Below are 12,754 nucleotides of genomic sequence, written 5' to 3'. Positions count from 1 at the left end.
TTCAACAACATTATTTAACCCCAATTTGAGGGAGTTGAGTAAGGCTAATCTAACCCACCCATTTCAAACTCTTCCCTAAGATAAGATGTCGGGAGAAATAAAAGGATTAATATATACATAGAAAATATATGTAGATTAGCACACCTGTCGGCCAGTGGTGATGTGGGAAGATTATATTTTTTAGATGCTTGTTAAATTGGATGATTACTTAGACACTGGATGATTACTTAGACACTTATGATTACTTAGACACTGGATGATTACTTAGACACTGGATCATTACTTAGACACTGGATGATTACCTTGACACTGGATCATTACTTAGACACTGGATCGTTACTTAGACACTGGATCATTACTTAGACACTGGATCATTACTTAGACACTGGATCATTACTTAGTCATTGGATGATTACTTAGTCATTGGATGATTACTTAGACACTGGATCATTACTTAGACATTGGATGATTACTTAGACACTGGATCATTACTTAGACACTGGATCATTACTTAGACACTGGATCATTACTTAGACACTGGATCGTTACTTAGTCATTGGATCATTACTTAGACACTGGATCATTACTTAGACACTGGACGATTACTTAGTCATTGGATGATTACTTAGTCATTGGATGATTACTTAGACACTGGATGATTACTTAGACACTGGATCATAACTTAGACACTGGATTGTTACTTAGACCTGGGTGGAAGAGGACATAGAGAAGTCACTTGTCCCTGCCTGAACTAGTGAAACAAAAATTCGCTCTGGAGAGAAACTTAAATTTTGTGAATCTCCAAAGACCATTATAAGGAAAACACTGGAGTTATAACTTGTCCATTAAGTGATAGTTCCTCAGGGGCAAGTACTGTAAACTTTGCGTCCGATGAAATATTGTTAAAACTCTTCTTGCAATTTATAGATGATTTGTGTCAGTGGCGGCAGGGGGAGGGAGATATTTTGGATTCAAGGCCTTAGATATATCCTGTATTAACCCCGTCACTCCAAGACGTCATTGCTAATTTATAAAGATTTGTTTGTCAGTGGGAAGAATTAAATTGAGAGTATGCCATCTATTGAAGGAGATGACGATGTTCATTTCTCCCTTATACGGTAAATTATGACAGGTTTATTTCACTAGACGGCTCGATTAAGACAGTTGTAATTAATGAGATGTGAAGAGACTGCCGACTTATATGTTTTCATTGATTGGTTTAAAATAGAAGCATGTAAACGCTTAATATTAACAGACATTACTAGTTCCATTGACTTTTCTTCCATTTCTATCAGTTTATATAACTCATTTGAAGTCGTTATGGCTATGGTCATTCAATCCGCCCAGCTGGAGGAGCCGCAGCCAGGATGGGACCAGTCTCAATCCATTCTTCCGAGTGAGGTCTTGGCTGTCTAGACCATTCTGAACCGGATTAGTTAGTGAAATTCCCTTCTAGTTTCCCAGCAGTGAGATATTACTGAGACAAACAAAACTGGACATTTCTGAGATAGACTAAAACAACCAGGGAAGACTAAAATAACCAGAGAAATAAATGTAAATACAGTAATCAGATAAATAAATGTGAGAGTAAGATTCACCTTCATTTATTCACTAAGCAATACACCATGCAACACAGGGTTATAACAAGGACCTTGAGCAGTATATGAGATTTTCATGAACATGAAATATGAACACAAAAAGCCACGGTTTGCAAATCCTTATTGCATCTAACAGTACAATAGATTATTTACAACGGCAACTTAACAATATATTAAAGCTATGGTATAGTTCTTACTGAGCAAAGCAAATCCATTCCAAGTCAAAAACAACCGTTTGTAAAAAGTTGCTATTCCCGACGTAATGTTGTCTCCATGAACAATCAACCATGGTGTCCGTGGCCACCATGGTGTCCGTAGCCACCATGGCCCTTGCCAGCCGGGTACCGGGCATGACCTGCATATGACACTACCGGGAAGTAGCCTCCCTTGCCTGCCCAGTACGACACTTTCTGCACTCGACCGTCGGGAAGGTTCACCCAGTACCCGCCACCAACGTTTCCGTGTCCGTCACCCCATTCACTTTGACCGAAGTTGGTGTGTTTGGCGGAGACACCGTAGCTGTAGGAGTACGGGAGGGGCACCTGGGGACACGGAGAGGAACCAGATTAACCTGTGTAAGGGTCATACTGAACAGATGGTGCTTTCATTAATATCGTAAGAAAGGTCATACATTAACTCTGCCTACATGATGGTATCCGCCTCCATGTCCTCCACCATGTCCTCCACCATGTCCACCAAAGAAACCGTGTCCGCCACCATGACCTCCATAACCATGTCCTCCAAAGTCCCCGTGGCCACCAGGGAGGGCCACACTAGCTCCCACCAGCAGGCCCAGCAAGATCACCTGATAGAATAGCAGATTATTAATATATCATCATTCCTTTAACTTGCTGAAAGAGGCAATTGAAATGGCTATTGCTCTGATCAGCCGGTAAACACGGGGTATCTAAGTAAATGCGGTGTAAGTACAAGTTTTTATATATATGTTAGTGAACAGTATATCCATGCACAACATTTTGATTAGGAAATTTGCCATGAATAGTTACTTTGAAGTATGGTGACATGAAATAAAATTACACAGGTTGTTTTTCGCAGTTCAATACTTAATCCAAAATTCCCCCCCCCCCCAAAAAAAAAAGACACCGATAAACGGTTTTTGCTAATTCAGATGTTTATCTTTGTGAAAATAAGCCATATTATTTTCTACTTCGTCCCAAATGATATGCAGTATGCAGCCCCTTCAGTCTGATGACACTCTTTACAGACATTTTTTTTTATTAATATCAGCAAACACTTTGATTAACTCAGGGGACACTTCTTACAGTACAAGACTTAGTGAGGAGTTATTTAACCCCTGATTTTTAAAAATCTCCAGACAAAAAAGAAATCGCCTGGAGGTAGCAAGATTATAACAAAGAACATTTTATCAACTTGAACAGGTTGACATCAAGCCTGTATTTCCGTTATATGATACGGTGCCTCCCCTTCAGGCCGAGGGCGTACTGAGTATTCGTCTAACAACAGAGGATTTTAATTAGCTGAGGCAAGACCACTTTCGGCTGAAGGGATCCAATTTCTGATGCTTCTGATCACTGACTTACTGATGAATACATGTGTTGTTAAGTTCCCGGGTCAGACTGAGTGTTGGCTGGACTCTGCGAGGTTTTATACCTGTGGGCGGACCCCCAAGCCCCAGCCACACCTCAGTCAGTCACGACTCCAACGTGACTTGACGTAGCGACATTGTCTCATGGGAGCGAATACGCCTCATTGTGATATGATGGTACAGCTGCAGAATGAGATGAACGTAGGAGGTGTATATGTGTGGAGAGGAGGTGGGGGAGGGCGGATGAGATAAGGTAACAGAAAGAGTTACAGCTTCACTTGCGAGAGAAATTCAGAATCTTCGTTAAATACTATGCATTCCCATATTCAGCTTTCGTTAAAAAAAAAAAAAAAATGCTACAGTAAGATAATATCAATATGAGGTGTACGTTACACAGTGCTACTTGCATTATATACACAGAATCAATAGGGAGCTTTCTTGTGTGTATAATGCTTTCTACAGTCTTTACATTTTGAATGGGCATTTGTCTTTCTGATACTGCAACTTAGCTCAGCTTAGAAAGTAGGTGAATAGCCCTGTTTAGCTCAACGCGCCTAGCGACATGGCTTCATAGTATATGCCTTTCCAGTACTTGTCTAACCATTCACTCTCACTGAGGATCCATCCAATAAAGCTGTTTACTACATTATGAACTTTCTAAGTAGAGAAGGCATCTTCAGACTGAGAGATACCCATCTGAGGAGGAATTCTGAGATAAGACTTGTTTACAGCATACCATCAGCATCTTGAGTATTTCTTTTTAAGCATTAATACACACTGCAGTCAACTTTATCCTGAAAAATCTTGTATCAGTGTTAAAGTCATTACTTATTTCTATTTATCTATTTATTTATTTATCTGTGTATTTATTTACTTACCAGTTATAATTCTGTTTTCTGGGGGGATGGATTGAAAAATACAACCCATATAAACCCTGCACGTCATATAAAGGGAGTAAGCTGAACTGTTCCCACCCACCCATTTATCCCCATGCGGAACCGTGGTGATAATGCTGATACAGTATATTTGGTGATTATACATGTAGTTATCTGCAGCCTTCATCCCTCCGGCTGCGGTGATTTTATGAGCTGAGTAAAATCGTCCGTCGAAAGTTGGAATGAATTACAGTCTTTTTTTTCCGCGGCCAGAAATATGAATCACAGTTGTATATTTGAGCACAGTAAGACAGTTTGATGTTAGCCGAAATAAAATGCAAAGTAGGCGATCCACGCTAAAATGCTGACTACTTAACCACGATGTCGATTTTTATGTTTTACTTTCACTATTCCCTTTCGATTTTACTCAGCTGTGGGGAGGCTTTTTCAGACGGAGAGATCATATAACATAGCCCTCATGAACCCTTTCACTACGGCGTTCTCCTAAGCTGAACAAAATCGTCTGGGAGAAGCAATGGTTAACTCAAAAGGACGTCACCGTAAAGAAAAGATCAATTAAATTAGCTGTCACAGCAATACAGGGATCATTACACTATAGTTTATTCACCGTAACTTGGCCCAGATTTTCATCCTTTTGCAGCGAATTTTACGTTGCTCAGTGGCAGAAAAAGACAATATTGTGGCTCTACCTTATTTCTGTAGCACTTCTTCGTTACCAGCATCATATTCCACTGTTAATCTTCTGCTTTAACTCAACATTCAAGATGGAGGGATGGTACTTTTAGGCCAATGAAAAGTGAACAGAGTATAGCACCAAATAGGAGGCACAAAACGAGGACAGGAGGAGAATGCGTGGCGAGAAGCTATCAACTGAGAATCCTTGGAAAACTAAATGGTAAAATCGGAGCTAATGTAGGAAGGAGTGAGGATGCACAATGTTAGAGAAGGATAGGATCATTCCCTATAAGAACAGTGAAGTAACACGTAACTCCTCTGGGCGACTGAAACCTACAGAGGACAAGATGAGGTAAAGTTTGTCTTCTCCATCAATCGAGATTATAAAACGCAGCATCAGTCTCACTGATTTATTGACTATGCGCTTGACTATGAACTAGAGGATAAAACAACGGACTAGCATAATATAACAGATATTCAGATACACACAGAGCCATTTTTTCAGAAATACTATTTGTCTTTTACATAACAATGTATATACAACTATATATATTATATCCGTATCATGCCAAAGGAGCTGCCCGAAATAAAGTATTATTTTTCCCAGGCAGACCTACTGTTGTCTGTGCGAAAACTTAACCATGGTGTCCGTGGCCGTAGCCGTAGTGTCCCTTTCCAGCCGGGTAATGAGCCTTGCCCAGATATGACACTACAGGGAAGTAGCCACCCTTGCCTGCCCAGTATGACACTTTCTGTACCCTACCGTCGGGAAGGTTCACCCAGTATCCTCCATTAACGCCTCCGTGTCCGTCACCCTTTTCACTCTGACCAAAGTTGGTGTGTCCGGCGGAGACACCGTAGTTGAAGCCATACGGGGTGGGCGCCTGAGGACATGGAGAAGGGAACCACGTTAGCCTGAGTAAGAGTTGTGATGAGTACATAGAAATAATTATACCACTACAGCATATAAAATTATAGATGATCAGTGCTTACGTGATAGCCGTGGCCATATCCTCCACCATGTCCACCATAGAAGCCATGTCCACCGCCATGACCTCCATAACCATGACCTCCAAAACCATGGCCGAAACCTCCGTGGCCACCAGGCATGGCCACACTAGCGGCAACCAGGAGACCCAGCAGGATCACCTGATGGAGTAGAAGCTTGTTGGACATTAAAATTCCTACAAACCTATTGGCACATTATATTAACAGATGAGTATACTCGGCTGCACTAATATGCAGTACAGGGAGTGGTGTGCTGGGGTCTTGTTTGGCACCAGTTTTATTTGTTTACATGTTACGTCTGCTAGGGTCTGACCATGTTAACGGGGCCGTGTTAAAAAAAAAAAAAAAAAAAAAAAACACTTGTGGCACAAAAGATCAACAATCGTCTGCCTGTAGTACTGTATTAATAAGTGATAGTGGTTGTAGAATCAACTACATCTAGGTGAAAGCGATATCATTAATCACAAATACACCAAAGTAAACCACTTTGATTAATTACATCCTTCAAATGAATCTCTGATAAAAACTGGCAAATCAGGATATATTTGTGTCGATAGGAACGAATCTGCGTTCCAAGTTGACGGATCGGATTCGAACTTATCTTCTGTGAAACCACGCTGCTCCGTTTTTTGCCAGTCAAAGCGATATGAATCCGACCGAAACATTTTTTTTTTTTTTTTTTTTTAACCAAGACCACCTTCGTATTTCTCTGAAGTGAGGTCGGGGGAAGTCTTGATGCGGTTGGTTTTCGCTTGGAGAGATTGAAAATGTCAAGCAGGGACAAGTAAGTCATAAACATCATGACATTAGCACATAGTCTATAAAATCAGGATGCAGGATGCTAGCATGAATTATGATGTATATAGCTAGTTCAGGACAAAAATAAGGTCCATGATAATTTCGTCGATGATTACGGTGACCCCCATGTTTACGTTTTGATCTGCGGGTGTAATGTTTCGGTTCCACGTAGCCAGACTGTTTACGGACAGAAACCATGCGACCCCAGACGAACTTCGAATCCTAGCCTCCTGTTTGGATGACGAAAATGTGCCTTATGATTGTCGCGTCTGAAATACTTCCAGTCAAATTACATCAAATGAATGTTTTAATTTTTCTTATAGGCTATCTTGATTTTATAACTATGAATACTTATTGTACAACAGTGAGTTTTTGTTAAATGTGCGCTCTTGTTTGTGAAAGTAACCACATGGACTCAGTTTCCACAAAATTTTTTACCGTTATATGTGCTGATCAAAGATTAGATTATAACGATACTCAGCTTCTTTGGTGAATTATTAACTTACTTGGGAATACATGTTTGCCTAAGTTGCAGAGATAGACTGACTGCTGACTGCCTTTCTGTGCGGTTTTATATCAGTGGAGGGTCCCAGCCAGCAGCCACGCCTCAGGAAGCCAAGGTCCCGCAGCTCAACGTGGAAAGTTTATGTGGCAGAAGGACAAGATGTTCATTGTGACGTAACAGCAGATAAACCACGTAACCTGTAGCCGTAATAAATCGCAACATCTTCGTTTAGTCAGTCATTCAGGTTCACAAATGTAACATCAATGGCTTCATTTTCTTTTTATCACTTAAGTAATAAATTGTTCCATTAACGCATTTCCACAGCTTCACATTGGATATGGAAACTTAGAGTCACAGTCTTAGCTGTTTTTTGGTATTTGAATCGCATATTTTTTCTGTGAATTACTAGGTTGCTTATACCACAAGCGGCAGGCAGTTGAATCGCAATATCCCTTTGCAGATACATTATTATTATTATTATTATTATTATTATTATTATCATTATTATTATTACACTGAAATGGGTCTTTGCCTCAAGTGAAACAGAATAGCTTCCATTTACTCCTAAGATGGATGACCTTTTTTATTTCTTATATTCTGACTGCCTTCGAATTTTTCCTTAGCTTAATCTATCCAGTCCGATGGTGTATTTCTGATTCAATTCTTGTTATCACCAGACGATTTCATTCAGTTTAGGAGAGACACCTGTTAATGAAGGAGCAGAATGAAAGCTGAATGTAACTTCTCCAGATCAGTAAGCCTGTCCCAAGCTGATTATAAATATATGTCGATAACAAGAATAAAAAAACGAGGACTTAGATGGTGCAGTACGAGCGCCCACCAACTGGTCTAAGTGCCGAATGTTTGACTATGTCCTGCGACTTACAGTTTCGACAAATTGCTCTCAAAATCGAATTACTTTACTCTTGCCAGATCCTTGACTCTTTCATCAAGTCTCGTTTAAATAATGTGAAAATTGTTTAACTTGACCCAGTTCGACTTTTTTCTGTGACCTTGACCTTTGACTGATTGTTCTTAAAATTTAATCCCTTCGTTCACGACTGAGCCTCAACCCTCCCACCAAGTTTGTTTCTTATCATAATACAACTGTTTGAGTTGACCTTGACCTTGCCGCTTGACCTTTCTCTGTTACTTAAACTTTTGATTATTAACAAAATGGAATCCCCTAATCTGTGCCTTACCTAAACCATTCCACGAAGTCAGGTCGAAATTGAATGAAAACTATTGAAGTTGGCCTTGCCATATAACCTTCACTTCTGACCTATCATTCTCAAAAGGAACGGGCCAACCCCATGAGTTACATTTATTCAGACAGACACATGGATAGAAAACTGGGCCTGTTCTGTGATCTTGGCCTGTGACTTATTATTCTCAAGACTCAATCCCTTCCTTCTTGCTTAACCCTCAACACTTCCTCAGGTTTGGTATAAACTGGATAAAAGCTGTTTAACTTGCTTTGACCTTGATCTTTAATGTTCTCAAAACAATGTAGCTTACTCATTGGTTAACCTTCAACTCTTCCACCAAGTTTTGTTAAAATTAGGTTAAAAATGTATAAATTATTTTCTTAACTCACACACACACACACACACACACACACACACACACACACACACACACACACACACACACACACACACACCGAGTGGATGTCATAAAATCGTCCGGGGTTGCAAGATTAATAGAAATACGTCATCAAACTGAAAACGTTAAAATTAATGTAAAGCAGACATCGGCGATAAACCAATTACAGTACACTCTCAGCAGTGGGGGAAAAAAAAAAAAAAAACATTCATTTCTAGGTAATACGTGACAATCTGCATCATATTTGGAGGGATGTGTAAGGACAAACCAGGTTAACGTTAGACTAGAGAAATGAGCAAGGGAAAGGATTTTTTTTCTCTCTCTCTCTCTCATTATTTATCGTAGCGCATAGCGACAAAGTATGTCTGACTTCGTGATTCAAAAGCAAGTTATGCAAGAATTTCTCAATAGACAGACTGTATGCTTTCTTATTTACAGCTGAGCAGCAGTAACCTACAGATATCTAAATAAGAGTCAAGCTCTGTATGAGTGTGTTTGTCTGTGCGTTTGTTCGTTTCTTTTACGAGAACAGTAATAGATATCGACCTAATTGTTTTTGCATTAGGTCGAGGTAAGTCCTGGAAGTGTCAGAAAAATGCCAAACAAAAATGTTGGCAATCGAGGGCGACGAAACGGCGCGAAATTGTTGGAAATCGCCACACACAAAAATATGCTAAAATGATTTTTTTCAACTTTTTTGTTAAAACTGGTCATTGTGAGCTCAATAATGGTATGGAAATAAAAGTAATGGTGTTTGCAAACATATTGTGATGCAAAAGCTCTTAATTAGTTCCACAAATTTTTGCCCGTAATCGCTAGTAGTTGATAAAATGATGCAGTATATATGATATGTTGTTACAAAAAGATCGCGAATGCTTACTATGAAAAGATGAAAAACAAGAAAACTTCTTTTTCTCCCATTGTATTCTTTACACAATAGAGTGTACGATATTGAAAGCTAACAGTGTTAATGACATACATAATTAAAAATTCTCCAGGTTTTGTTTGTTCTCTTTTTAAAGATATTATTCTATTTATTCAGTCATAAAAACTGTAGCAAAAGTCGATATGATCTACTTGGAAGGCTAGCTACACTTCATTTACAACACTGCAAGTATCCTGAACTGGTGGTACTTTGAATCAGCAGCCACACGCAAACTATTGAGAGTGAAAAATGTAAGCAAGGAGCACCCTAGTTTCCTACAGCGCCTGTCCCATGTTCTCTATATTATTATTCAGAAAAAGTTGATCCACTCCAGCAAGAATATAACAAAGCTGGTAAAGTGGGTTAGGGGGAGGCAAAAATGAAGACAGGAGGAGGATATGAGGCGTGAAGATAACACATAGGAGATACTGGAAAACTGACTGGAGAAAGCTTAGTGAATTTGGGAAGAGGAAGATGGAGCAAGATACGGTCATTCCGCATTGAAACAGTAAAGTAATATATGGTTCCCAAAGATGACAGAAACTTTCAAGAGGACAGGTTGGGGAAACTCTCCATCAACCTAGTCAATAAAAAGCAGCATCAGTCGCATTCATTTATTTATTATGCACTTCACTATGGACTAGAGGTTATAACAAATAACAAGGATAATACATGATATATTCGTATGCACTCAGGGCCACAGTTCATAAATGCCATTTGTCTTCAGCAACAAACTATACACAAATTACATATATTATAAAGCTATACTAAAGTCACTCAGCATAAAAACTAATATATATATATATATATATATATATATATATATATATATATATATATATATATATATATATATATACACTCAAATCCATATCATGGCAACAGGAAGTATTTTAAATAAACATTAGTTTTCCGGGGCAGATCTACTGTTGTCTATGTGAAAGCTTAACCATGGTGTCCGTGGCCGTAGCCGTAGTGTCCCTTTCCAGCCGGGTAATGCGCCTTGCCCAGATATGACACTACAGGGAAGTAGCCACCCTTGCCTGCCCAGTACGACACTTTCTGTACCCGACCGTCGGGAAGGTTCACCCAGTACCCGCCACCAACGTTACCGTGTCCGTCACCCTTTTCACTCTGACCAAAGTTGGTGTGTCCGGCGGAGACCCCGTAGTTGAAGCCATACGGGGTGGGCGCCTGAGGACATGGAGAAGGGAACCACATTAGCCTGAGTAAGAAATATATGCAGCAAATAGAGAAAAAAAATCATCAACCAGTAAAGTATCTAAAATTATAAAATGATCATCGCTTACGTGGTAGCCGTGGCCATATCCTCCACCATGTCCACCGTAGAAGCCATGTCCACCGCCATGACCTCCATGACCATGACCTCCAAAACCATGGCCGAAACCTCCGTGGCCACCAGGCATGGCCACACTAGCGGCCACCAGGAGACCCAGCAGGATCACCTGATGGAGTAGTAGCTGTATAGATATGTAAATCCTCCAAAACCTGGCTAGAACTTTTTTTTAGCAGTTAAGAACAATATACAAAATATAAATACGAAAGAAATCTTAAACTATTCATCACAAATAAATTAATTTATGTAATGTACGCTGATTATTAAGTTTTTCTGCATTTGAAATGAATTGGTGAGAAACATTGCAAATCCGGATATACCTTTACATGTTTACAGTGTCAAAAATATATTCAGTATATCGAGGGAACATTATATGAAATTGATACGATATGTTTTGGTAAAAGGAACAGTTATCTCGAAACACTGATTTCAAGCTAAATACACTGTACTGGCGCTTGTGAAAAATCAGTAATCACAAGGACGATTGTCTTCACCAGATCACATACTGTTACATTGTTCTCTGCAGATTAGAATATAATGGCATTCGGCCTCCGTGTTGGTCTATGAACTTACTTGGGAATACATGTTTGATTACGATCTTGGGTGTAAACTGAATGCTGAGTGTCCTGCGGGGTTTTATATACGCGGGAGGGACCTCATCCAGCAGTCACGCCTAAGGAAGCCAAGGTCCCATCTCGCAACGTGGTACTGAAGGACGGGAGGCTTATTGTGACGTAACAGTGGCAAGATAATATAACACACAATATGTAGCCGTCATAAATCGCAACTTCTTCATTTACTACAGTCGTTGAACGTCAGATGTGTTACGTCAGTGATTTTATGTATTTATATTTATATCAATTAACTGCTTTTGCATAGCTTTATATTTTTTTATGGAAATCTATAACGATGTTCTTAGGTCAGTTTTGAAATACAAGTTGCAGATGTCATGTCGGTTACTGTGCTTTTTTTTTTTTTTTTTTTTTTTTAATCGAGGCGAAGATGCACTTGACAGGTCGGTGATGATTGGCTGAAGGCAGTATGTCCGAATAACATCGCTGTATTTCAGATAATTACCGGTTATGTGAATCGAAACTTATTTTCTAACCCAAATACAAAGATGCTGTTCGGACGTTGAATTCAGACAATCATCACCGGTTGTTTGTGCTATAAGCGGTAGACGGTAGAATCGCTGTATCTTTTTTCAGTATTTTTTCTTTTTAGCCTAAAATGGGTATCTGTGACACTAGTGACACAGAATTACTTCCATTTACCCCTTTGCTGGGATAACCTTTTTATTTAATATTTTCTGGCTATCGTCGGCTGAATTATCATTTATATTTTTAGCTTCATCCATTCATTTTGACGATATAATTTTCATTAGATACTTATAATCACCATACAATTTCATTCAGCTCAGGGGAGACATCTATTAGTGACGAGGCATAAAGAAGGGCATATCTAACCTCTGCAGATCAATAAGCCTTTCCCCAAGTTGATTATAAATGTATGCCAATAACAGGAATTAAAAAAGGAAGAAGCACTTATAGACACCCGTGGCCACCATCTGGTCTGTATCTAATATTTTACTTTGACCTGTGATCTTCACTTTCGACAGATTGCTCTCAAAATTGAATTATTTCATTCTTGCCTGACCCTCACCATTTCCACCAAGTTTGGTTCAAATCAAATCTAAACTTTAAGAGTAAACTCAGCCCAGTGACTCTGACCTTTGTCTTTTACCTATGACCTTGGCCTTTGACTGACTGCTTCCAAAATTGAATTCTTTCTTTCTTGACTGACCCTTAACCCTCCCACTA

The 12,754-nt window shown here is 39.4% G+C and overlaps 3 protein-coding genes across 3 annotated transcripts; all 3 read right to left on the bottom strand.

Annotated features, from left to right (window-relative positions):
* Positions 1–1,879: 1,879 nt before the first annotated feature.
* On the bottom strand, positions 1,880–2,409 carry LOC145392758 (uncharacterized; the record flags this gene model as incomplete). The annotated part of the gene is made up of 2 exons (XM_080267052.1): positions 1,880–2,140; positions 2,230–2,409. Coding segments are annotated over 2 exons (441 nt in total), but the record flags the coding sequence as incomplete, so codon positions are not given.
* A 2,962-nt stretch (positions 2,410–5,371) lies between these two features.
* On the bottom strand, positions 5,372–9,870 carry LOC145392756 (uncharacterized). The gene is made up of 3 exons (XM_080267051.1): positions 9,857–9,870; positions 5,730–5,928; positions 5,372–5,620 (listed from the first exon to the last, which is right to left on the bottom strand). Exons 1-3 carry the CDS (start codon positions 9,868–9,870, stop codon positions 5,372–5,374), a joined length of 462 nt encoding a protein of 153 aa, XP_080123177.1.
* Positions 9,871–10,522: 652 nt separating this feature from the next.
* LOC145392755 (uncharacterized) lies at positions 10,523–11,519 on the bottom strand. Its single transcript, XM_080267050.1, has 3 exons — positions 11,508–11,519; positions 10,888–11,058; positions 10,523–10,771 (listed from the first exon to the last, which is right to left on the bottom strand). Exons 1-3 carry the CDS (start codon positions 11,517–11,519, stop codon positions 10,523–10,525), a joined length of 432 nt encoding a protein of 143 aa, XP_080123176.1.
* Between the last annotated feature and the right edge of the window lie 1,235 nt (positions 11,520–12,754).

Source organism: Coenobita brevimanus, chromosome 23 (assembly GCF_032717465.1).
Source record: "Coenobita brevimanus isolate Jiangsu-jjx chromosome 23, ASM3271746v2, whole genome shotgun sequence".
NCBI lineage: Eukaryota > Metazoa > Arthropoda > Malacostraca > Decapoda > Coenobitidae > Coenobita > Coenobita brevimanus.
Note: the sequence above shows the minus strand (reverse complement) of the source record. Positions and strands in the feature narration are given on the sequence as shown.